Source organism: Eurytemora carolleeae, unplaced genomic scaffold, assembly GCF_000591075.1.
Source record: "Eurytemora carolleeae unplaced genomic scaffold, Eaff_2.0 scaffold552, whole genome shotgun sequence".
In the NCBI taxonomy this organism is placed as follows: domain Eukaryota; kingdom Metazoa; phylum Arthropoda; class Copepoda; order Calanoida; family Temoridae; genus Eurytemora; species Eurytemora carolleeae.
The window spans coordinates 76,687-104,307 of record NW_019396455.1 but is presented as its reverse complement, the minus strand read 5'-3'; the positions used below and the strand labels follow the sequence as shown (position 1 = coordinate 104,307).

Sequence of the window (27,621 nt, the reverse complement as noted above, 5' to 3'; positions counted from 1 at the left end):
GTTCCCTTGTTCCTGTATAGACTCACGTGCAATTAGAGTTATATTGGGTCCGTCCTAGAGAACGATTTGGAACCCCCCTCCCCGACTGTTTATTATTGAAGGTTAGGTTAGGTTACGACAATTTACGGGCCGAGCGCTGCGGCTAGGACAGGCTAGGGGGCCGAGCGCCGTGTCTAGGACAGGCTAGGGGGCCGAGCGCTGCGGCCACGGGTAAGGTTAGTTAGTAGATGCACTTTCTGTCAGACCTATGGACAAAATTGATAGGAGGGGGGGCCTGGGGGGGGTCCAAAATTCGTTCTCTAGGAATAAACCTCTGCTAATTCTATGTGGGACCTCGCGTGACCCAAGTAAGAGTTTTTGGATGATTTAATTTTCAAATATTTGTCTCTAGCAAAGCAAATTCGATTTTTGAAAACTTTAAAAAATCCACAAAATTTCTTTTTTAAATTTGCGAAATTTTTATTTGTTTTTGTTTTACAATGTATACAAAGAGAACGTGTTCACAATTGAAATAGAATATGGACGCAAAGCGCCCTAAAAGCCGGGTAATACTAGATAAATATTATTAAATTTGTTGACAATGACATGTACATGAAGTTGATAGAATGGGGGTCCTCAAAATGTTCTCTTCACTCACCTGAAAGCCTTCATGCTTCTCCCCCCAGAAATAATCCGCGAAATCAACAGCCATCCTTTATTTCTTGCTCTAATCCATTACATAATATTCAATCATCTGAAAATACAAAGATAAACAAGATCTTACCCATCTACATTCAGTTAGTGCTGTCGAGTTCAGCAATGTAAAATCCATTTGGAATTTAAAACACTAAACAGCTATGCAATGCTATAATTAAGGCAGTATGCGCAATTATTGGAAGAGATGAACCATGGCTAAATTGTTACAACTCTTTTTGGCATTTATCTAACGTTTTAAAATGTGCAATTTCAATAATCATTAAACAGTGATTAGTTATTAATGATGATCATTATGATGGAAAAAAAAACTTTTCATAAGACCGATGAAAATACAAAAAACGCAAGGATTTTGTTCGTCTAGGAAAAAACCTGTATATATTTTCATATATTCTGCTGTTTTCATTAAAAAGCTGATTGCAATAATATGCGTAGTATCACTAAAAAAAGATGATGACACTTGAGACTATCAAAAACAAACTCGAGACGTCTGGGTTTAGTACAGTCAATAAAATCTGTAATGTTTCTCAATTTCAGGGCGTAATCAAAAATGTAGGGAGTTGGTAAAATTTCGACAATTTTTGGGACTTTGAACTGATTGGTACAGAATATATGGGGTTGAGTTTTTTAATTCTTAAAAAAAAATTTAAATTGTATTCTTTTTATTTTTAAATATTAATCAAATATAATACTTAAATAATTATCCGACGGGATATCTGGATATTTCATTCTAAAGTTTTCAGCTCTGGTCTATTTACAAATATCTATAGGCCACATGTTAAGTTCAAATACNGGGGTCCCAAAAATTACTTAAGTTTTTTTTTTACTATTTCATTATATTATATTTATTTTATTATTAATTTTTAAATTGTTGAATTTAATTGTTTAAATATTTTATAGATTAATTAAATTGTGAAAATGGCGCTGTGGGGGCGCAGGTTTCTCTATTTGAATAGAGATTTGACTGGAATTTGTTCTCCCGCTTTTAGATGCTTATCTAACAAGTCAGTATTTTCTAGGGGTGGAGGATAGAGTCGAGTGAAAGAATTGAATTACTTTAGTAGGGTGATGTGTAAAAGTTTTAAATAATTTAATATTGTAGAGTGAAAGGTTAAAAAAGTGAAGTGTTTAAATCAGTCTCAAAGGGTGGATCTAAAGATTTAAGTTAAAAAGGGGTTTAATTAGTTTATTAGGGTGGAAGGCAAGGTCAGAATTAATTTATAAGGATGGAGTAAATGATTTATAGGCATAACATAACTTGTACTGTTAAAGTTATGATTATTATTGTCGTAATTGCAAAAAAATTAAATGAGGAATTTAATTCTGTTTTTGTTTTCTTTAGTTTATCTGAGGTTGGTCGACTAGACACCCCAAAGCTTGGAGGCAACTATGATACTGGACAACTCTTCCTTCACAAGGTAAGCAAAAAGGAAAATCAAAGGCAACGCCTTCTTTGACTCTTAGACCTACCTATAGATTTATCCATTTTCTCTAAAATTTATTCTTTTCCCCTAAAATTTATTTATTTTTGGCTAAACATTATGTATTTTCCTCTAAAATTTATTTATTTTTCCCTAAAAATTATTTATATTTCCCTAAAAATTATTTATTTTCCTCTAAAATTTAATTATTTTCCCCTAAAATTGATTTATTTTCCCCTAAAATTGATCTATTTTCCCCTAAAATTGATCTATTTTCACCTAAAAATTATTTATTTTCCCCAATTCAGATAATAATATCGCCAAAAATATAGTTTCACTTTCCAAAGATGTGGAGAAAAAAGTGATTTTCAGAAATGGATGAGGGGAAATATTTTTTTGTTAAATATCATGTCCCTGAACACACTACAGTCTCATAAAGGGAATTGCCTTTAAAAAGATAAAAATAATTAAATTTTTGATAATTTGATTTTTAAAATTATTTTTGGAACCTAGGTGTTTGGTTACCGTGGTGTTATCCTATTCCCCTGGCTTGCCCGGGTCTATGACCGAGACCTGCCAAACAAGAAGGAATTGGGCTTCATCAGGTAGGGATAGAAGTCAAATTTGTTAACAATTTTTTATTTTTTATTTTATAAATTGGGTACAGTTAATATAGAAAAATTGATTATTCTTGCCATCATTTCTCTCATTCTTCCTTTATTTCTTTTTCTTCTGTTGACTGTCCTCGATCCTAATAATTTTGAAGAAAAAAAAAATTTGTCGAAACCGGTATTTTATGGACACTCAACTCTGCTCAAGTAGGTGTCAGATTCGGCAGACTTATTTTCTTTAGTTTGCAAATTTTTATGCCTTTGCCTGAAATGTTAATCCTTAAAAGTTGGCCAGGCTAGCAAGTGCAGAGGTTTAGGCAATTGTTCTAAATTTTATTTTTTACTTTGAGTTTGTGTCCAAATCCTAGCTCCGCCGAGTGTTCCTAAAAATGGGGCCCACAACATCTGTCCACTAAGAATTTATTTCCAAATGCTGTTTGTAACAAATAGGTTGGGTTGAGGTAGGTAAAGGAATAGTAGATATAAGGATTGGAGTGAGGGGGTAACAGATATATATATATATATATATATACAGCTATATACCATAATCCCATTAAATTATTCTAGGAATAAACATTCAGAGCCTGATCAATATATCTATCGAACAATACACTGTTAAATCAAGTCAAAATAGTTATCATTTTATTATTCTAAGGGATAAACATCAACTGTTAAATTAATCAAAATTAAAACAATTTTATATTTTAGGATTAAACTACAAGATCATGATTAATGATCATGATCATGATCACTTGTAAATTGTAAATTATGAGAGCCTGATCAATATATTAATCAATTGCTAAATCAATCAAATAAAATAATTATTATTTTACTTTTTAAGGGATAAATTGTAAATTATGAGAGCCTGATCAATATATTAATCAATTGCTAAATCAATCAAATAAAATAATTATTATTTTACTATTTAAGGGATAAATTGTAAATTATGAGAGCCTGATCAATATATTAATCAATTGCTAAATCAATCAAATTAAAATAATTATTATTTTACTATTTAAGGGATAAATTACCAGAGCCAGATCTGCCAACATTTTCCAACAATGTAGGAGCACCGGCTAAAGAAATAAAAGGAACAAAACTTATTTTATTTTCCACTGGATTCTCTTCTCAAAATCAATATTATTCTATTTTCCACTGGATTCTCTTCTCAAAATCAATATTATTCTATTTTCCACTGGATTCTCTTCTCAAAATCAATATTATTCTATTTTACACTGGATTCTCTTCTCAAAATCAATATTATTCTATTTTCCACTGGATTCTCTTCTCAAAATCAATATTATTTTATTTTCCACTGGATTCTCTTCTCAAAATCAATATTATTTTATTTTCCACTGGATTCTCTTCTAAAAATCAATATTTGTGTAAGAAATGAGAGTCTCTGGGTATGATTGGATGAAAAGTATCAAAAAGGGTGTTTTTTTGTAAAAGTAATTTGAATTCTCATAAACTAAGATTTGTTGTAATCTCAGGAAGAACACATACTTACTACCAGGTTCTAATTGATGGAAGGGATTGCCCATATATTGTAAGTACTTATCCGATTTGAAAATGTTTTTATCGCTCAATTGGGGAAAGTTAATAATCGATTTATTTTGGATTAGAAATATCAGAATGTATTTTTATTTTAAAACTTATGTTGTCATTGTATTTTTAATTTTAAGTTTTTTAACGAAGCATTTCTTTGATATAAAGTCATTTTAGAACTTTAAGGTTTTTATTAGTGGTTCCTAAAATCGGAATATGTGAAAATTGTTAATCTTGAATACTCGATATCCAATGTGAGCACTTTTGAGGATCAATGCATGACAAATCAAATAAAGTTATCCCAGCAGGGTATGACCATTACGGGATATGAAATTAGTGGAGTTAAATTAATCCGTAGATCTGAATAAGATGGAGATTAATGCTTGATCCTGAGATCCACATTTAGTTAATCCGTAGATCTGAATAAGATGAAGATAATACTTGATCCTGAGACCCACATTTATTTAATCCGTAGATCTGAATAAAATGGAGATTAATGCTTGATCCTGTGATCCACAACACAGAAATTATGTTTTCTAGAACTGTAACTTTGGGGCTTCCTATATTCGGACTCAGTCATTACCTACCCCTAAGCTTTATTGGATCGAATTAAAAAGTATTAATCTAGGAGATAATTAGGTTTTTCTTAATAACAATAGCAATATTTAAGTAATTTATATTGTTTTAGATTTTTTTCATCTCGATAAATAACATATTTAAATTTTAGACCCACCGTGCACAAACTGAATCAGTGACGTTCTTGGGGAACCACAGTGAAAATACTAGGTAGGGTATCCGACAGAACATGGCTAAAGGGACTGTAAGATTAGTTTGAATTTACCCTACATGCCCAAATGACAATGCCCGATTCACAACGCTACCCTTGAAACCTGTATCTGATCAATGATGTGGACGATATTGTCGTTTTTCTAGCTTTTTAAGTTTTTAATTTTAATCAATCTTATATTTGTTCCTGTTGTTGAAATGCGCATGTTACTTTTATAGAGAAACCAAAATTGAAAATAATCAGGTTTCAACAAGGAAAAATATTCATATCTTGATCCGACAAAGTTTTGCACTCGCCAATATCTGTGGGAGAAATTATTTTCTGAGGGAGTTGTAGATAGGGGGGGGGGGGATAATTCTTAAAGAGGCTGTGAAGATTAAATGAAAGGGGGATAGGCTAAAGCCTAGAAATTATCAGTGTTGTATACAGCATGGAATACTGCTATTAGAATTCTTTTTAATGTACCTAGAGATACGCATAGGTACTTGATTGAAAGTATTTCACAATGTTTACATGTAAAAACTATGTTAGCTAGCAGATGTTTGTCTTTCTATGAGACTATTGAAGCAAGTTCTAAGCTTTGCATTAGATTTCTTTCTAATTTATGTAAAAATGACCTCAACACAGTTATTGGCAGAAATTTATTTTCTATTGCAAATCCTTGTTCTGTAAATCCTTCGGATCTTAGTAAAATGTTAGTTAAGAAACAATTGAAATATTTTGATGTCCCATTGGAACATGCATGGAAAGTTCCGGTTTTACAAGAACTTTTAAATACAAGAATGAATAATTTATATGTTGAAGGATTCGATGATTACGTAATAACTGAAATAATAAATATGTTATATAGTGAGTAAAAATCAATGTTTTCTATTTGTGCATAATTTTGCATATTTTTTCTCTTTTCTTTTGGAAACCTGTGTTTTCAAAAAAAAAATTATTTAAACAAATTTAAACTACACCATTTATATATGTATTTATATCTTTGTGTATGAATAAATCTTTATAATATAATATTTGATGTCCCTGTCTCGAGAAAGTAAATAAAATTGTGTCGTAACTCCTAATACAAAAACTCTTATATTATTAATATGGTCGACGGAGCCACTTGACCAGATACTGCATTGACATTGTTGGACATTCTGGTCAATTGATACAAACGGAGCCACGTGACCCGAAACTACACTGCCATTGGTAGAAATTCTGATCATGTGATTAAGAAAAATCTTTAGTAAATCTATTTATCTCCAATTTAAATGAAGAAGTACAACATTCATATTAAAGTAGGAGCATGCCTACAATTTCTAGGAACCTCTTGGTTATCGTAGTCTTCAGATTTGTTCCGTATTTGCTTAATATGATCTGTTAAAACTTTTATATAAACACCATATCTGGGGGTCCACATTGGGGCCTCTTGCAGATTTCACTTCCTTATGCATCCTTATATATGAGTTTTACATCAATTTCTCAAATCTCTCGAGACCCCTTTCATTTTACCATAACAGTCTCTTTAAGAAAAATACATATCACTGTAAAAATGTGCCTAAATGATCATTTTTGTAGGAACCTGTACGCTATACCAGGGCTGGATTATGTAGCTCATGAAGATATTCTACCTTACTCAACTCAGGTCAGGAATCATGATACAGCAGGGGCAGGATTTAATGAATTAGAGAGAAGTCGCTGAACTACCCACCGCCGGTTCAAGTGCTGATAGGATCACTGAATCACTGATTCAAAGTTTAAGTAGACGGTTACGTAGTTCATTGACTTCTTGCAATTAACTAAATTCATAAGGGGATCGCACACCATTATCCATTTTTTTTTTTGCACACAGATGGCACAGTATTTTCGAACAAGGTATAATTTATAAGGACTGCACTTGTTATTTCATTAAAGGCGGGCATGTGCAATTCACAGCGGTACCATGTAAAAATTATGAAAATATCCTCTTATTTCTTTCTCAAATTGAAAATTTCTTGTTATGATTAAGTTAATTGCGAATTTTATGCTATTAAAGAGACGTCTATCTTTGAAACATTTTGCTGCATTTATTTGTCAGTCTAATTTTGGAAGTTAAATTCTTGAAATAATTTTCACAAAAATTCCATAGTCCTGGTATTTCCAAAATGTGGTAAGCCTTTTATGTGCTTAAAAAAAACGGAGATGTGTTCAGAATCGATTATTAATTCAAGAATAACTAGGTCAGTAAATGAATGGCGGACATTTTTTCAAAGATCAAAAACATTAAAGTATTTTCTCTACCGTTATGTTTTGTGGGACACTCTGCACGTTCAAAATAAAGCAAGTTATCGTCACATCTGGGAATTTAATCGAAGTTTAATTGATTTCGTCAATTTTTTAAAACAATTATTCTCTCTTTTCAAATTAACATAGCAGTAATCAAAACTTTTATGAGTGACGTCTTTCAACTTGCCAAGCAAATTATGATATCAAGTGAAATTAGAAATATGAAACATCGGGTAATGGTATCCTAATTTTTAAATGATGAAAATTCATTCTGGGTAACTTTTCTTGAATTATTAAAATTCATCAATAACCCCCCTTCTCTTGATTTATCCGACAATTTTCTCATTAAATTTCTTAAACAATTTAGAAACTTAAAACTAGTTTTTAAATTAGTTTCTTTAAAAAAGTTTAAAATCTAGAAATTGCATTTTCCTTATTTCTAAGCTAAATTTGTTGTTTAGGAAACAGCTCCGTTGCAGCATGAATTGTTTGATAAGTTTCTTCTTTATGCTGAGGGACAAGGTAGGAACTAATATATTACTACAGAGGCCGAATTTAAAGAATTTGAACCGCTGCTTAAATTTAAGCCGTGGCTCAAATATGGTTGGTTCCGCTTCAAATGGTATTTGATGTTTCAAGATTTAAGCCGGCGCTCAATTGAAACCGGTTTTTGGCGGATTTAAGACGCGGCTCAAATTCATTAAATTTGGACTCAGTATGCTTAAATAATATTGGAACAAAGTTTGACATCAGATATCCACTAAACTGTATTCAGTTTTCTTCTATCCATTGCTATAGAGCAATTTGATTTATGTAAAAAAAAACTCCCTCTGGATACACATGAGCACATAACTATCAGCACATCGAGATGGCACGCTCTACCAGGAAGAGAGCTGAACTATGTGTCAAAGTTAATGGTGGCTACTTCGGAAATTTGGTACATATATGGAATGTTCAGCGTTTGTGTTGTTGTACATGTTCTGTTATATACTGAATAAAATGTAATAGTTCATGTATGACTTGATTGTTCATCCATTTCTGAAGTCAAACTTTGGTGCAGTAATACTTGAGATCATACTTTATACTGTTTAATGTTGATTTTTATTTTAGATATTATTATTATCATTATTGCTATTATAAAATTAATCTGTTTACATAGACTTAAAATTTATGATTTAATACCAAGCAGGGTTAAACTGCTAAAGTAACCTGACTATGAATAATAATATAGACCTGGGCAACGCCGGGCTTTAAAGCAAGTTTGATTATAAAGGGAAAAAGATGAAAATACTGCTTTTTAAACTAAATAAAGTGCTAGTTAAATCTTAAAGAGTCCATCGTTTGTATCAGATTTAGAGGGATAATGAAGTAATAGTCATGAGTTCGAAACTTTTGAATGAGCTAGTACAATTTACCTACAAAGCCTGAAATCAGTATTTAAATCGTAAACATTTAATTGTTTGAGATAATCTGCATTATCCATGAAAAACAAAGATGATTTGTATTTTTAAAATGTCTGTCTATTGAATTATTCTGTCTGCAGATTGAGATATAAAAATAAACAGGTTAAATAAGTATCCACCAATAGGTCAGAAAATTTCAAAACTCTCTACGTTAGGCAACCCACTAATCAAAATGATTTCGCTTCGACTTTAAAAATCCAAAAGACAGTTGATAAAAATATGTTTAAATATATTGATTCAACCCACTTTTTAAAATAAATAAACAAATTGGAACCTCTCTCAACATATGTTTAAATATCTTGATTCAACCCCCTTTTTAAAATAATTAAACAAATTGGAACCTATCTCAAAAAAAATCGTACATTTGCAAATGATATTTATATTCTTGTTAATAAGTATAAAAAGTTAAGTTTGAATTTCCAATCTTCTGTTTTTCATCTTCTTCCTTGACTCAGTGTAGACGAACACTAGGAGCACAACAACTAGCAACCATTCTAGAAATAGTATTTTAAAGAGACCACTTATCAAGTATTTCAATAAGTTACTCATAACATCAGCAATAGCTGCGTATTTTTTAAAGATTTATTGCATTATAACAGAGATGTAATCAAGAAAGTTTAGATTGGATTAAAATTGATGGAAATGCATAGTATTTTAATAAAAAAAACTCTGAACTTATTTTATAAAGAACCACAAATAATTTTAAAAGATTTAGGCAGGAAGATGAAGATTTGAACGTTTAAATGTCTGTTCCAACAAAAATTTTCTTCTAAAATCATTAGTTTGCCAAATCAAGCGATGCCATATGGCTAAATTATTCTGAAAAGGGCCCTGGGGGAGGTAGGAGGGGGGGAATTTTATCATGGTACATCCTCTTTATAGAAATATTTTTAAATAGTAAATATAATCTTACCGATGAGAATATGGAGGAAGTAGAACCAAAAATGTATTGGAGATTTACAATTCCTAAAAGCAAAAAATGTTGGCTTTGTTTTTTAACAACAACTATTAAACTTATGATAACTTATGACCTCTGATCAAAACGTCCAATGTGTGTAGTGTGTACGTTCTCAGGATTTATAATTTTTATTTTATTTACGGAAGGTTTTTTTTATAGGTTTTACTAGACTGAAAATTTTAAAGAGGGGTTATTTTTGAATAAAAGTATTTTTTAAGTTTTACATTTGAATGAAATTTTAAAAAAAAGGTTATATTTGAATAAAAATTAAATGGCGCTATTTAAAAAATAGATTTTATAAAGGGTTAAATCAATGAAAATGTTAAGTAAGACGAATGACTTACTTTGTCTCTTGCAGCCTTAGTCCCTCTCCATACATCTTGTAGATAAAGAAGACAGGGATAAAAGTTGTAGAACCGTAGAGCAGCCAGCACAGATGAATACCTAGTAGATGAATATTAATGAATAAGATAAAGAAACTGTATAGGAACCATCACAGATGAATATACCTAGTAGATGAATATTAATGAATAAGATAAAGGAACCGTAGAGCAGCCAGCACAGATGAATGCCTAGTAGATGAAAATTAATGAATAAGATAAAGGAACCGTAGAGTAACCAGCACAGATGAATGCCTGGTAGATGAATATTAATGAATAAGATAAAGGAACCGTAGAGCAGCCAGCACAGATGAATGCCTAGTAGATGAATATTAATGAATAGGATAAAGGAACCGTAGAGTAACCAGCACAGATGAATGCCTGGTAGATGAATATTAATGAATAAGATAAAGGAACCGTAGAGCAGCCAGCACAGATGAATGCCTAGTAGATGAATATTAATGAATAGGATAAAGGAACAATAGAGTAACCAGCACAGATGAATACCTAATGAAAGTAGAACCTAACCACCAAATAAATAAGATAAAGGAACCATAGAGTAACCAACACAGATGAATATACCTAGTAGATGAATATTAATGAATAAGATAAAGGAACAATAGAGTAACCAGCACAGATGAATACCTAGTAGATAAATATTAATGAATAAGATAAAGGAACAATAGAGTAACCAGCACAGATGAATACCTAGTAGATGAATATTAATGAATAAGATAAAGGAACTGTAGTGTAACCAGCACAGATGAATATCAAGTAGATGAATATTAATGAATAAGATAAAGGAACTGTAGTGTAACCAGTACAGATGAATACCTAGTTGATGAATATTAATGAATAAGATAAAGGAACTGTAGTGTAACCAGCATAGATGAATACCTAGTAGATGAATATTAATGAATAAGATAAAGGAACTGTAGAGCAACCAGAACAGATGAATACCTAGTAGATGAATATTAATTAATAAGATAAAGGAACTGAAGTGTAACCAGAACAGATGAATACCTAGTAGATGGATATTAATGAATAAGATAAAGGAACTGTAGTATAACCAGCAGAGATGAATACCTAGTAGATGAATATTAATGAATAAGATAAAGGAACTGTAGAGTAACCAGCACAGATGAATATACCTATTAGATGAATATTAATGAATAGGATAAAGGAACTGTAAGTAACCAGCACAGATGAATACAGTGCAGGGGTGTAGAAAATTCTCCCTCCCCCTGGTAGTTTCTCATAACAGGGGACTGACATAGTTAAGAAAAAAGTTGACAGAAATGGTTTTCTTTACAAACTAACCTAGAAATAAAACGTCCATCTTCCGTTCTTGTAAAACATCTTTGGGCCCCTTGTGATCTTCTTGGTCTTTGGCCTGAGCAGCTTTTAGAGATACATATGTTGCTTGTCGGGATAAAGCCTTGGCCTAATACAGAGATATGTAATATGTTAACATAATTTAGAGATACATATGTTGCTTGACGGGATAAAGCCTTGGCCTAATACAGAGATATATGTAATATGATAACACAATTTTAGAGATACATATGTTGCTTGACGGGATAAAGCCTTGGCCTATTACAGAAATATGTAATATATTAACATAATTTAGAGATAGATAGTTGTTTGTCGGGATAAAGCCTTGGCCTATTACAGAAATATGTAATATGTTAACATAATTTAGAGAAACATAGTTGTTTGTGGGGATAAAGCCTTGGCACATGAGATATGTAATATGTTAACACTTTTTAGGTCGTAGTAATTGTTAAACTTATTTTTCAGGGTTTCATCTTTTTTTGGAAAACATGAAAATAGAACTTGCTCGTGCAATCTTACACATTTTTATTTTACATCAATTAAAAAAATTTTGCTTTTTATTTTCATTTACTTCAAGCCAAAATCATGTCTGAAATTCATTAGAACCCCCCACCCCACCTTCAAAATAGAATTGAACTAGATTCCTGCCTTTTGTGAGATGATTGAGATCTTCTGAGTAATCTTAGTCTCCTTCCTTGAAACCTTTGCCCTCGGTCTAGAATATTCAAAAATATTAAGGATTTAGAAGAAAAACATTTATGTAAAAAAAATATGAAAATCAGAATAAATTGGTTGAATTTTTAGGGAGTGAAAAAAAAATTTTAAATAGGGTATACATACATGATTAAAAATTGATTATCACACTTTAAAAAGTTAATTTTATTTTCCTTATTAGTGTTTTTACCTTAATAATACTGTGTTTATACCATCAAGATCATCCCTGTACGAAAAGAGGTTTTCTAGATTTAACTAAGACCCTGCTTAAATTAATTGCTAAATTTATTTTGTCATTGATTTGAATCTGAAATGAAAATCTACGAAATTATATTTTTATTGTTCAAGAAACATAGCATACTGCATACTCATAATAGAAAGAAACCTTTCCTGTTGTCTACATAATCTACATGATCAACATGATCGAGATGTTGAACATGATTTCCTCGTTGTACTTTCTCAATATTTGATACCTCTAAAAGAACCTCATTCCTAAATTTTTGTTTTACATTTTTTTCATCAATGTTTAGGCTATCTCCACACAGTATTTTAAAGTTATTTAATTAATTTGTCTTTATAGATATCTTTAATTTCTAACCCTTGTTTTCTCAATCTCTCATCACGTTCATCACTTTTCCTTTCTTCGTCTTCTTCAATTTTTTTCGGATCTTTTCCCTCGTCCACTTTCTCTGGTCCGTTATCAGTTTCTGAAAATTTTATAAGTTATTCTTTTTTCTGCCAAAAATTATATTTAACGTTGTCGCTTTTTTTTGATCATTTCTGTATTTGTTTGAGTGAGGCCTAGTGCCATAATATTCTAAAATAATAACAATTAATAATTGTAACTATTAAAATTTTACTTTATATGGATTGTTATTGTAATTTCCAATGACCCTTCAGCTTAATAATTAACAAATAGTAAACAAATTGTCACTTCTCTATCTTAAATGTTATTTAATTTTTGTTAATTGTTAAAGTGTTCTTGAAAAGCCACAGTTTCTAGCTTGCTTGTTACCAATTTTAAAGAAAGAAAAATCTGTCCTGTATATTTAATAACTAACCTGTTTCATTCTCTTAACTGAAGAAACTAACCTGTATCAGTCTCTAAACTGTAGGAACTAACCTCTATCAGCCATTAAACTGTAGAAAACTAACCTGTATCAACCTCTAAACTGTAGAAACTGACCTGTATCAGCCTCTAAACTGTAGAAACTAACCTGTATCAGCCTCTAAACTGTAGTAACTAACCTGTATCAGCCTCTAAACTGTAGAAACTGACCTGTATCAGCCTCTAAACTGTAGAAACTAACCTGAATCAGCCTCTAAACTGTAGTAACTATCCTGAATCAGCCTCTAAATTGTAATAACTATCCTGAATCATCCTCTAAACTATAATAACTATCCCGAATCAGCCTCTAAACTATAATAACTAGCCTGAATCATTCTCTAAACTGTAATAACTATCCTGAATCAGCCTCTAAACTATAATAACTATCTTGAATCAGCCTCTAAGCTGTAATAACTATCCTGAATCAGCCTCTAAACTGTAGAAACTAACCTCTATCAGCCACTGAACTGTAGAAAGCTAACCTATATCAGCCTCTAAACTGTAGAAACTGACCTGTATCAGCCTCTAAACTGTAGAAACTAACCTGTATCAGCCTCTAAACTGTTAAACCTAACCTTAATGAGCCTGAACTGTAGAAACTAGCCTGTATCAGCCTCTCAAACTGTAGAAACTAACCTTTATGAGCCTCTAAACTGTGGAAACTAACCTGTAGCATTATAAACTAACCTGTATCAGCCTCTAAACTGTATAAAGTAACTGGTATCAGCCTTTAAACTGTAAAAACTAACTTATTTCAGTCTTTAAACTGTAGAAACTAACCTGTAGCACCCTCTAAACTGTAGAAACTTATCTGTATCATCCTTTAATCTGTAGTAACTAATCTGTATTAGTCTCTAAACTGTAGTAACTAACCTGTATCAGCCTTTAAACTGTAGTAACTAACCTGTATCAGTCTCTAAACTGTAGTAACTAACCTGTATCAGTCTCTAAACTGTTGAAACTAACCTGTATCAGTCTCTTAACTGTAGTAACTAACCTGTATCAGCCTCTAAACTATAGAAATTAACCTCCAAGGGATCTGAGACTATGATTGGATACAAAGATGCTAAAAAGAAATTATTCTGAAATTTAAAAAATAATAATTTAATTAACGACCCACCCTGAACTGCGCTATTTTATTTGTATACCTGAAATGATTTTTTGCAAAAAAAAATTTAATCAGGGGTTTGAAAAGAAACGCGAAATATGCATTAGGAATATATTTACAAAATGTTTCATTTCATTGAATAAAGATGGGGTTTGTATTTCTATTGGTCATCATTTTTCTGTGAGTAAATGGCATTTCTTTTTAAAAAGCTGGTTTTAACATAGACCTGCAGTGTCCTGCATGAATAAATTTAATTAGCGGGATTCGATAAAAAATAGTTTCATTCCAGAAAACTAGGTTTTTAAAAAGAAATGATTTTTTAATTAGTTATTTTATTTTAGCATGAAAGTTTGCAGTTGAAATTTAGATATATAAGTAGTATTCTTTTTATTGTTTACTGCTTCTCTTAAAGGGACTGTAAAGGAAAAAATGAAAGGGGGTATAAGCTGAAAGCTAATCACTTTAGCTCTTGATCGTGACCCATGAAAGTTTAATCTGATGTTCCTGTCTCAAGAAATTGATATAAAACTGTGTTAAAATTATACGAAAGTTCATATATGTAAAATTTAGAAAATCTTAAACTTAAATCACGTGACCAGAATTATCACCAATGGCAGAGCAGTATACTGGCCACGTGTCTCCGCTTGTATCACGTGACTACTTTACTGCAATGCCATTGGTAGAATTTCTGGTCAAGCAATACGGACGTATAAATAATATTATGAAATAAATCTATAAAAAATAGAAATAACAAATATAAAATTAGAATTGGAGTAAACCTAAGTTACAATTAGCTTTCTCTGGGATATCATCGTTTTCAGATTGGTTGCATATTTGCTGAATTTGATCTTTTTAAACCCACTACATACAAAATTGTATATATATTAATTTTCGTATAAATTTGACAAAGTTGTAAATCAGTTTCTCGAGATAGGAACATCAGATTTACTTTCATGGGTCGCGATCGAGAGCTAAAGTGATTAGCTTTCAGCCTATACCCCTTTCATGTTTCCATTACAGTCCCTTTAAGTTCAGTTATTACCTATAAATGAGAATATTGATGTTATTGCTACTCCGTGCTCATAGATAATTAAGGTTGGAACCAGCTGACATGTGTCCACTTAAAGGGAGTGTTCGCAAAAAGTTAGTAACGCGTAATTTCAAGTGACTCCCCTACTGCAAGGATGAAAATAATCCCTTTATCTGAGAAATATTTTGGAAGATATTGTCGATCTTCTAGGTTCAAAAGTGTTTAATTCTGATAATTCCAAGATGTTTTCCTGCAGTAGAAATGCGCAAGTCATTTTAAAGAGAAACAACAATGATAAAAAATCTGTTTTTAAAATGATAAAACATTAATATCTATTTCATACTTAATCAGACAAAGTTTAAGGTTACCGTTGTGAAACTGCCAGCGCCATATTTGCATGAAGGGTCACTTCAAATTATGCTTTCAGTCCCTTTAGGATCATATTTAAACCAGGAATTAGTTGCTACCAAAAATACCAACCAGTGTCCTACAAAAAATCTGCAACTTACAACTTTTTTTAAGTTTTGCTTAATTTCATTTACCATTGAAAAATTTTCAAAATTGTCTTTTTTGCTATTTTTTTGTAGGAACTCGATTTTTTTACGATCTCTCATTAGTTGACACTTTTAATCTTTGTTTTGTTTTGTTTTTCCTATGTTTATGTTGATATTTTGGAGGTATCAACTGATTTTGTTTTTGTTTTATTTAATTCTTTAGTTAATGATTTACCAATAGTGCAGAGGAACGCCCAGCCGAACAAATAAACTATCTAAACAAAATAATAGAAATAAAAACATTACCTATATATATAAAGCTAGTAGTAATCTCTGTTTGTCTGTCCGATCATAACAAATGACCGATTTCCTAAAATGTTGATTGTGGGGAACTCGAGAGAATCACGAGAAAAGCTCATTGGTTTCTTTAAAAATTCTTAATTGAGTTGGTTGTCTTGAAAGAATCCAGAGCTGGGAACTTTTGAATGGTGGATATCGGGATTAAGGCTTAATCCACTCTTTTCCTTAATCTCCAGATTAACATAATCTTGCAAGATAAGATTATCTTAAAAGTGTATGAAAAACGATAAAATTCAAATTAATATTTAATTATCTGAGAAACTGTAGCAGCCAATCAGAGAAAAGCGGGCAACCAATGAGAGAACAGAAATATTCTCATTGGAGAAAACAAGGATATACAAGGAGAGAGAAAAAGAGTGGATTAAGGACTAAAATGAAAAGTTTCCACAGTGGATATTCGAATCAAGAAGTCAGGATTAAAGTTTATCCATTCTAAAGTTTTCAGCTCAGGCTATGCTGGTTTCCCAAGCTAGTAGAAAATAAAGTATTGTAACTATTTTATTTGGTTTACAAACAAGCTTTTTGAAAGGAAAAAACTTGCTTTTTTACAAATAAACCTTTTTTAGCAATAAATGTGAAATAATAGTAGGATTTCTTAAACGTTTGCTCATGTTAGTTTGTAAAATATACAGAAAAGTGAAAAGCTTTGTCTGATAAGGAATGAATGAGAAAACTTTTTTTCATTTGCGGTTTTTCTGCAAAAGTGACCTGCGCATTTCTTGCTTTCACTACAAATGAAAAATTATTAAAATTAAACACAGAAAAACACTTTATTAATCAAGTTTAGGTTTTCAAGATTTCCGTTGAAAAATTGTTAAATTGGGGATCACTTACGATTACGGAACAGTCCTTTAAAAAGGAAAAAATGAAGTGGGGGGTTGGAATATAAACACGTTTAACCTGCCATATTATTATTAAGAGTCCAAACCCATCCAGAATTAAGTTTAAATCCATTCTGGAAGATTTTCTTGTTTGTATTTTCATTCACAAAATGTATTCATTCTGAAAACTATGGACTCAAAGCATTGCATAACATTTTATTTCATGGGACATCAATGATTCACAATATTATTTTGTTATAAATAGTGCACTTTTTTTCTCGAATATTAGACTTTTTTGTCTTCGTCCTTGCAAAGAAATCACTGTTCAAATTGCTAAATTTAAAAAAAAATCTTGACAAACGTTCATGAATCATGGAAAAAAATTAAAATTACAATTGCAGTTTAATGTTAATTGCAAGAACAGTCTCTTAATACTATAATCAATGCAGGCTTATCTGCCTGTGGGCTTGAAACAACTGTTTTAAATTCTATGTATGTATAGTATATTATTTTTAATATATTAAATATTTATGTATGTTGTGTATATATATATATTTAGTTGAAATTTGTAATTTAAGTCATGTGAGAGATATGNTCTAAATCTACTGGAGGGGGGGGGCTTTTATTTTTTCTGAAAATCTTTTAAATAAAACAAAACGTTTTTACGTCTTTCTGTAAATGGAGTCATGACCGATTCACAACGGTACCCTGTAATTCTTTATCATATCATTAATGTGGAAGATTTCGTCGTTTTTCAAGTTGTTCAATTCTCAAAATTATCTTCATTTTTTACAGCAAAAAGTCCGTTGAAATTTTGGATATCTTCTTTATACATGATGAGACAGAGCTTTAAAGGAAACTGAATTGTGATTCGGACATTTTTTATATTGAGGTTTTTAATTAACGACTTCAGTCTCTTTATTTAAAAAAAATAACCAAAATTGGGGCCGAATTTAATTAGTTCTTGCTACCTCGCTGAACACCTTACAGCAGGTTCAAATGTGAACCTCCGATTTTAACGTAGAAGATTAAGGTAGGATTTGAACCGGTGTTTCGAATTTCATTCAAATTCGTTAAATTCGGTCCTGGAAGTAAAAAGAAAAATGTTAAAGAAAATCTATGATATTTAAATGTAAATGATTTATTTATCCAGAGAAGGGAAGTAAAGTTGATGAATAGGGTTTAGGGACAGGTAGTTTATCAAACCTGGGGGAACATCAAGCAAACAATATAAATTATAAATAATCATGGTTCATTTTCATAAATACTTATACTTCGTTAACCATTTGCCCCCCCCCCTTCTCTTCCTCACTCAGTCCCTTCATTACTTTCTAGTAAATATTAATGATATTTTTTAGAAAAAATACATGAAAAATAAAATGGCTTACTTCTGCTTTTAATATATGAATTTTTTATTTTATTTCTATTTCTTTACGGAAGGAATGGAATTTTCCCAAGACCCATTTTGCCTACAAAATATGCAAAGCGTAGAAAGGGAACCCGTACATCTTCATGAAATTTTTAATATCCCAAACAAATTCTTCTTTTGAGGTGAAAATGCGTGAATTTTTTTACGAAAACTGCATTTTTTTTATGTCCCCAGGGACAGTTAGATAACTTAACATCCCGCTAGTGGGGGAATAACGGGTCGGCAATGTTGGTCAAAAGACGGTAATAATTATTTACAACTATTTTACAGTGAAGTTAAGTAAAATTTTTAATTTCCCGAAAAAAGTAGTTGTACACAATTTTATCGTCTTTTGAGATGAAAATGCGCGAATTTAACTTCGCAGAGGGGTTGATTTTTTTTACAGAAGTTAATCTCCCTCAGTTGGGGGAATCATAGGTTGGTAATGTTGGACAAAAGATGTTGCATTAATATCCTCGTAATTAGCGATTTATTGTAATTAATTGTTTTAAATAATGGATTATGACAATTATTGGAATGTGATTAGGATTGTAGTTTACTGAATATTTGAAAACAAACCACAAACAGATAATAAAAAGACACTCGAAGGCTTATATATCGTTCAGATAAAGTTTATCATGTCATGTTGCTTACAAATAATTACCATAAATGATAATAATTCTTTAGTTATATTAATTATTATAATAATGAAAATAGTATTTATTATATTATTTATTTTTTAGATCCTCCATTCGTGGCTCAGGATACCTTGAAAGCATGGCAGGTTAGTATTTATAAATAACAAGCTGAAGGGCCCGGCGTTGCCCGTGAAAAAATTTGAAAAAAAATCTAATATAATGTAAGGAACGTCTAATATAATGTAAGGAATGTCTTCTATTATAGACTAGCTGAAAGGCCCGGCTTTGCCCGTGAAAAAAAAAATTTAGTCTGTCACTCACAGGCTATCCATAAGTGTCCACAAAATATGTCAGTTCATTCGGTCCAGCCGTTTAACCGGCTATAAGGAACATACATACGGATGTCTTGTTTTATTATATAGATAACACTCCTTTCTTTTAAACACTGAATAATTTATATTTCTATCTTTCTATTTTTCTTACCCATCCTCATTACAAATAAATATATTTACTTACTTACCCTCCCACCTGCTTACCTACCTACTGTAAACCTTTCTACATGTCTAACTTCCTACCTACCTTCCTACCTAACATCCAACCTTCCCTCCTACCTACCTACCTGCCTGCTGCCTGCCTACCTACCTACCTACCTACCTACCTACCTACCTACCTACCTACCTACCTGCCTACCTACCTACCTACCCACCTACCTGTCTACTTACCTACCTACCTACCTACCTACCTAAATACCTACCTACCTACCTATCTAACAACCAACCTTCCCCCTTCATACCTACCTACCTACCTACCTACCTACCTACCTACCTAACAACCTACCTACCTACCTGCCTGCTTACCTACCTAGCTACCTACCTACCTACCTACCTAGCTACCTACCTACCTAGGAAAAGAATCACCCCTGGCTTGAGTTAAGTGATGTTCACAAAGAAACGACTGAGAATATTAGGTATGTTAAACAAAAAAGTGACTTATTTTATTTTCGTATTCAAGATTCAAACTGCTGCTACCAATCAGTTTTAATTGGTTGGTTATTTCTTTTAATTTACACCCCTGGGATATACAGTGAGAGACATATAACTTTAGAAAGGGAATTTTTCTAATCGAGTATTTGATGTCGTTAATTAGTTTACCAGTAGCTTGAAAATCAACTGAGACAGTTCTGTACAAACACTGTGTTTCATCTTCACTGGACTTTTTAGAATCAGAACTTGAGTTTATTATCCGTCTCTTCTACATAGTTTTATGGGTGCCACATTAGTATTAACCAAGATTTAAGTTGAAATTGAAATTTATCTTTAACTGACATTTTGGTATTCCAGGGTAACAGTTATACCGTTCTATATGGGGTTCAGAGAGAACCAGCAGGTACTGTTTATAGTAACTAGGCTTTTAGAGCGCTTCGCGCCCATCTTCTATTTCAATTTTTAATTGTAGCTTTATCTGTGAGCATCTTCACTTTTGGACAGTATGAAACAATAACAATAAGAGTTTGCGGATTTCATAATATTTTTTCGCTCATTTTCAAAATTTTACAAAAATAAAAAACTTTTTAAAACAAATTTTTAAATTTTTATCATTCATAAACCTTCCCTGGGGTCACGTAACGTCCCACACAAAATTTGGGCCCGATCGGTTCAGCCGTTTTGACGTTTATTGCATACAAGCAAACAAACAAACAAACAGAGAGACAAGCTAAATTTATATATATATTAAAGGGACTGAAAAAGTGATTTTAATTCTACCTCTTTTGTTAAAGTGACATATCCGATTCGCAACGATATCCACGTCTTGCTTTATGAAAACTTATTGTATCTTTTCGTCTCTCTTTAAAAGTGACTTGCGCATTGCTTGAAATTTTACACTTGTAGCTAGGCTAATGTATTGTTGTAAATCGAGCAGTATAATTAACCTAAAATTAATTAGAATTAACCTGAAAATAACATTTGCAAAAACCAGATTAGATCTTATATTTAGATTTAATGATTATTCACACACTTGCAAATATTATTAAAATATAATTGATACTTTAAAAAAAATGTGTATAATTTTATTTTTTAGAATAATGTCTACTGGTGGAGATACTGCATCAGGTTAATTTTGAAAAAAATAGTTAATAAAATGTGTGGAAAATTTTAAAGAAATACTTAAAAACATATGGAAAGAACCCATATCTCTGGTTTACATTCTCTTTATTTTAATTCTTACATAAAGTTTTGTCTACAATTCCTTTAATTCTTACATAAAGTTTTGTCTACAATTCCTTTAATTCTTACATAAAGTTTTGTCTACAATTCCTTTAATTCTTACATAAAGTTTTGCCTACAATTCCTTTAATTCTTACATAAAGTTTTTTCAACAATTCCTTTAATTCTTACATAAAGTTTTGTCTACAATTACTTTAATTCTTACATAAAGTTTTGCCTACAATTCCTTTAATTCTTAAATAAAGTTTTGCCTGCAATTCCTTTAATTCTTACATAAAGTTTTGTCAACAATTCCTTTAATTCTTACATAAAGTTTTGCCTACAATTCCTTTAATTCTTACATAAAGTTTTGCCTACAATTCCTTTAATTCTTAAATAAAGTTTTGCCTACAATTCCTTTAATTCTTACATAAAGTTTTGTCTACAATTCCTTTAATCCTTACATAAAGTTTTGCCTACAATTTCTTTAATTCTTACATAAAGTTTTGCCTACAATTCATTTAATTCTTACATAAAGTTTTGCAATTACAGTTCCTTTAAATCGACGAATTTCAAGTTATATTCAATATAAAAAGTTACATGCTGGATTCACAACGTTGTCCTTTAGCCCTTGATCGGATTAACAGTAAGGGAGATATCGTCGTTTTTCTTTCATAATAAGATACACATTTTTTTACATTTTCTATGTTGTCTGCCGGACAAATCCAAAAGTCAGATCCGAGATTGAAAATAATCAAGTTTTAGATTGAAAATCAAGATTAACATTATTATTATTCTATTTATTACACAATTATAATGGTACAATTCAAAATCAACGAGGAATGAGATATATAACATATAAGTATATTATTAATGTATAGTCGAAAACAATAAAAAAAACTTGTTAGCTTTTACATATATCGTCAATAATTTCAGCTATTTCATCATAATTAAATCCGTCTAAAACATTTTGATGTGACCGGATTAATAGTAAATCTTATTATTATTATTATATAATCTTATTATTATTACTAAATAATTTGCTCAAACTTAAGGTTAAGGGATAACTTTGTAAATCAAGTATGCAACTCTTTACATGAAGGGTCACTTGAAATTACGCTCTCATTCCTTTAATGGGACTGTTGAGGTAAAATTAAAGGGGTAAAAGCTGAAGCTTAAACATTTTAAGAGTTGATCGTAAATATTCTGTCTGATGTCCCAGTCTCGAGACATTAAAACTCATATTAACGTAATCTGGTCGACGGAGCCTTGTAACCAAATTCTGAACTGCCAATGGTAGAAATTCTGGTCACGTGATACAGACAAAAGTACGTGACCAAACACTACACTGTCATTGGTGTCAATTCTGGTCATGTGATACAGACTAACCAATTATATTATCAATTATATCTATTAAAAAAGAGTTAGTATTTTGTTCAAATTAAAATAGGAGCGTACCTAAAATATTAAGGCAACTCTGGGTTATCCTAATTTTCAGAGTTTTGGTATGACTTTGACGCAGTTTTACATCAATTTCTCGAGACAGAGACATTAGAGGTTGCGGTCAACTCCTAAAGCGTTAAGGTTTCAGCCATTCCCAGGGACGTATTCAGGAATTTGTCCAGGGGGGCTTACTTTTTTTTTGATGTGGGGGCTAAGCGCCCGTTGGGGGCTGAAAGCCCCCTGAAATCAATAGATTTCACTGGTCCAAAGCCCCCCCCCTGAATACGCCTCTGCCTGCACCCCTTTCATTTTACCTTAACAGTTCCTTTAAGTTTGAATTTTCCAGGTTGGAGAATCTTGGTGAAGCTACAGTTCAACTCAGGTTCAGTTCTCAGAATTAACTTAATTTACAAATTTTCTTCGAACCCGGCCCCGAGATTCAACTCTAAATTTCAAGTTCATCCAAAAAGAGTGACGATTCTTTCAATCAAACAAGTTCAAAATAAAACTGTTGATGCTAAAATTATTTTTAAAAATCCCTTTAAGAAAAGGATCAGAAAAATATAAAAATTTTCAATTTTTCCATTTTTCAAATAAAGAATCATGTAAAACAAAGGAATTGAGTTTTCGCCACAAACGCAATTCAACTAGAGTCCGAATTTAATGAATTTGAGCCGCATCTCAAATCCGCCAAAAGCTGGTTTCAGTCGAGCGCCGGCTTAAATCTTGAAACATTGAATACAATTTAAGTGGAACCAGCCATACTTGAGCCGCGTCTCAAATTTAAGTCACGGCTGAAATTCTTTAAATTCCGCCTCTGATGGTGTACACCTTTGAGATTTCACACTTATATTATTTGATCTAGCAAAATTCTTAGTTTGAAATATCTAAGGTCATACGACATTGGGTTTCAAACATTAAAAAATTAGAAAATCGGAGTTTGTGGCAAAGACTTAATTCTTTGTATGATACATGTAACATTTGTTTATTTTGATTTAGAGAAAGAAATTGGAGAATTTTCTCTTTATCTGGTACACTGGAAACAGTGAGAGGGAGGGGGGTAGTTGGACAGGAACCAGTTCTATCAAGGTAAATAAACATAACGTACTGCAGTCAGGGGTTGGGTGGTCAGGAACCAGTTCTATCAAGGTAAATAAACATAACGTACTGCAGTCAGGGGTTGGGTGGTCAGGAACCAGTTCTATCAAGTTAAATAAATATAACGTACTGCAGTTAAGGGTTGGGTGGTCAGAAACCAGTTCTATCAATGTAAATAAACATAACGTACTGCAGTCAGGGGTTGGTTGGTCAGGAACCAGATCTATCAAGGTAAATAAACATAACGTACTGTAGTCAGGGGTTGGTTGGACAGGAACCAGTTCTATCAAGGTAAATAAACATAACGTACTGCAGTCAGGGGGTAGTTGGTCAGGAACCAGTTCTATCAAGGTAAATAAACATAAAATATTCATAATAACACATTTTTAAGACAAAGGTTTAAAGGGTTCTACTTAGTCTTTCATTAAAATTTGATTTGATACTAATTACTAAAATTTAAATTACGTTGAAGATCCTTTTTTTATTCTTTTTCAGGGATCAGCCAGCTTTCCAATACAGCTCTCACGTTAGTCTGCAGGCTCCCTCTGGACATATGTGGTTAGTTACGAGGGAGATATGGATACATTTCGTCAATTTACTACTTACATTTCGTCAATTTACAACTTCATTTCGTCAATTTACAACTTACATTTCGTCAATTTACAACCTAGTTTTCGTAAATTTTTAACATATATTTCATCAATTTACAACTTACATTTCCGTCAATTTACAACCTAGTTTTCGTAAATTTTTAACATACATTTGAACAATTTACATCTTACATTTCTTCAATTTATAAATTACATTTCATCAATTTGCAACTTACATTTTTCGTCAATTAACAACTTACATTTCGTCAATTTACGAATTACATTTCATTAATTTACAATTTACTTTTCATCAATTTACAACTTACATTTCTTCAATTTACAACTCAGTTTTCGTCAATTTACAACTTACATTTCGTCAATTTACAACACATGTCATCAATTTACAACTTACATCTCGCCCATTTACTTCGCCTATTTATATTTCGTCATAACTACTTTTAGTCATTTCATTCATTACGTCAATTGTGACAATGTCAAAATTGCTTTAAATTTGGTCAGCTTTCTTTAATTTCTTGGGAGTATCAGCCTGGCAAACATTGGCGTCTAATATATCACTTGACGTTATGTAATCACACTTCTCTGCCGCTTTAGTGATTGTAAATTGGCGGTACAGTCCAAAATAGGACTGCAAAGGTTGACCCAGCTCGGATATTCAAATGTATAAACCGGTGGGGCGTGTAATAGTTGACTAAATGTAGTCTGGTTAGTTACGTATTTATTTTATTTCGGAATTGTCTTCAACAATATTTCCAAATAAATCAATCCGGAAAAATATATTTTCGTAACTAAATTGGTTTTAGTCTAGAATTTCCGGATCATGCGGGGGGGGGACGGATCCGGATCCGGATCTGAATTCTAACATATTAAACCTTTTTTCAGGGGAACCTTTAGAATGGAGAGAGAGGATGGTTATGCTTTCGACTGCAGGATTCCGCCATTCTCTTTAGGCACATCATTCACATAGTCTAGAACAATTAACACATTTTGATGATTAGGATCAGGATTTAAAGCCAGATCCGGATCTTACTTGGTTTTTTACCCAACAATAATAAAACCTTATAGACAATTCCTCTCAATGCAAACATACCAAACATCGGGTGTGGAGGGTGATTTTTGGTGATTTCCTAGAGAACGATTTTTGGACGGGGGCCCCGCTCCGCCCTACCCCCTCCCCCTCCTATCAATTTTGTACATGAATCTCATATGTTACACATAGATGTAATTGGTCATGTGGCCGCAGTGCCCGGCCCCTTAGCCTGTCCTAACCGCAGAACTCGGCTCCCTAGCCTGTCCTAGCCGCAGCACTCGGTCCATATATTGTCTTTACCTAACCAAACCCTAAAATAATAAAAAATTAAAAAATCAAATACATAATCGAAAAGGTAGATAAAATAACATATTTCAAATTCTAAAAATTAAAACCATTTGACCGCATTTTGAATTTAATACATTCAAATACATTTATCAACACGATTTAAACTCCATGAAATAAAATCATTTAACATCAAAATTGAATACTAAATCTATTCAACAACTTTCTGATTATTAATTAAAAAAATCCATCTAAAAGCAAATGGGATCATTTAAAAAAACAAAAGCTATTTATCTATTCTTTGAATCTCAAAATACAAAAACTGTTTATATATCATTTATGTAATTATTTATATCTGTCGGACGTCCGTTGTGGCATAATTCACGAACAAATTTTAAAGAAATATTAAAATTGCGTTTAATAACATGTCAAATTTTTTATTGACATAATTAGAAAAAATCCATAACTGCTATAAGACTTTCAATGCTGATTTAGTATCGGCACTACAGTTTCGGAAATGGTCCGTAGGAAGTCCCTAACATTCTGATTTGATTTACATTAATATTTGAATGTTAAGATAAGTTCAATTTGAAGAATATTACAGTTTAACTCGGAACTTTGGAGTCATTGAAATAATTTATGAGATGTCATATTCTTTAACTACCGATAATGAAATGCTGAAGATACTTAGTTTTTAATTAAATATTTGTTTAGAGCGCTTTAGAACTGTCCTCGCATATTTCAGTGCTATTTTTTTTAATTACTGAGATCTAGATATTAAAGTATAAAACCCAGGAAAAAATGTTCGAGACGACATTTTATAAACTCGTTTGATGTCTCCATGGTACTGGGTGAAACTGTAGAAAAAACTGAAAATGAATGTGTTTTGTATCTAGACAGTAAAGTAGAAGAACCCGAGGATCTTTTTATCACATAATCAATCAATCAACAAAAAAGGGACAACTCACGTTTTTGACTTTAGTTACTCTCGCACAGGCATTTTCTCAATATCAACTTTCCAGTTTCCTATTGACACATTGATTTTTTCTTCATCTTCATTGTCTGAAAGTCGTCTTCCTATTCCACAGTTTTAGAGAAAAGGTTTTTAAAAAGTGTCTTTTGGAGAAAATACTTAAGACTGTAATTGTTATGTTTAAGTGACCCTCTGCAAAGATATCAACGCCCAAATCACAACGGTACCGTTTTATAAATTCAACGTGAATTTATAATAATTCCTTTAAGTTTTCCTTCAGTTGAATGTGCAAATCACTCACGTAGAGAAATTTAAATTTAATATTAAAATTCCATCTCAGGTTGCAAAATTAAACATTTATATATAATTTATCCTTGAACAGACAAAACTTTCAGCGGTACTGTTTTGAATCGGACATGGGAGGTTTACTTGAAATTTCGCTTACAGTCCCTTTATTAACAATTTTTTCCTTGTAAAATGTGAATAATGGTTTCAGAAAGCAAACAGGAAGATCCAACAGAACCTCAAACAAACTCATAATTCAATTGAATTGATTTATCATTTATTAATAAATAACATATAGGACATCATGAAAAGATGTTAGTTTTGATATTATCTTTTATCAATTGGAAAAAATGGGTCTATTTCAAAATAATTTTTCTGCGATCTTTAAATTCATATCTCAATGGCATGGATATTTGTTGTTCCATGATCAAAGGATATTCCCCCCCCCCCCCCTATATTATGTACCCTTTACTTTTCTCCTTAACAAAACTCGTGTCATGACATCCAGCAATATTAGATTTATCCTAATTTTCTTGTTTTTCAAATAAATTTTTAAAGTATGGGTAAA

General features: G+C 31.6%; 3 protein-coding genes across 6 annotated transcripts in view; 1 reads left to right on the top strand and 2 right to left on the bottom strand.

Annotated features, from left to right (window-relative positions):
* LOC111703616 (F-BAR domain only protein 2-like) overlaps positions 1–729 on the bottom strand; it is a 39,519-nt gene extending 38,790 nt beyond the window's left edge. Inside the window, 1 exon segment of the mRNA XM_023475603.1 lies at positions 638–729. Coding sequence (XP_023331371.1) covers positions 638–691 — 54 coding nt within the window. The 5' untranslated portion in view covers positions 692–729.
* On the top strand, positions 8–27,621 carry LOC111703614 (polymerase delta-interacting protein 2). 3 transcript variants are annotated; one of them, XR_002765642.1, is made up of 19 exons: positions 8–101; positions 1,594–1,697; positions 2,036–2,111; positions 2,628–2,719; positions 3,746–3,816; positions 4,219–4,274; positions 5,001–5,059; positions 6,624–6,690; positions 7,772–7,832; positions 19,233–19,273; positions 20,033–20,094; positions 20,468–20,513; positions 21,207–21,238; positions 23,121–23,156; positions 23,774–23,863; positions 24,368–24,430; positions 25,363–25,430; positions 26,692–26,791; positions 27,265–27,621. XR_002765642.1 is itself a non-coding variant. In XM_023475600.1 (19 exons), the coding sequence occupies exons 2-18, from the start codon at positions 1,612–1,614 to the stop codon at positions 26,730–26,732; spliced, it is 1,047 nt and encodes a 348-aa protein (XP_023331368.1). In that variant the 5' UTR covers positions 8–101; positions 1,594–1,611; the 3' UTR covers positions 26,733–26,752; positions 27,265–27,621. The 3 variants fall into 3 exon arrangements, 2 of the variants coding, with proteins under 2 accessions (XP_023331368.1, XP_023331366.1); XM_023475600.1 differs by having other exon boundaries at positions 26,692–26,752; XM_023475598.1 differs by lacking the exon at positions 26,692–26,791 and having other exon boundaries at positions 9–101.
* LOC111703615 (uncharacterized) lies at positions 9,133–17,288 on the bottom strand. Of its 2 annotated transcripts, XM_023475601.1 has the most exons (12): positions 17,161–17,285; positions 16,136–16,175; positions 15,419–15,496; positions 14,266–14,334; positions 12,759–12,867; positions 12,551–12,652; positions 12,351–12,386; positions 12,095–12,161; positions 11,432–11,555; positions 10,076–10,175; positions 9,687–9,739; positions 9,133–9,267 (listed from the first exon to the last, which is right to left on the bottom strand). In XM_023475601.1, the coding sequence occupies exons 1-12, from the start codon at positions 17,242–17,244 to the stop codon at positions 9,179–9,181; spliced, it is 951 nt and encodes a 316-aa protein (XP_023331369.1). In that variant the 5' UTR covers positions 17,245–17,285; the 3' UTR covers positions 9,133–9,178. The 2 variants fall into 2 exon arrangements, with proteins under 2 accessions (XP_023331369.1, XP_023331370.1); XM_023475602.1 differs by lacking the exons at positions 9,133–9,267; positions 9,687–9,739; positions 10,076–10,175 and adding an exon at positions 10,620–10,819 and having other exon boundaries at positions 17,161–17,288.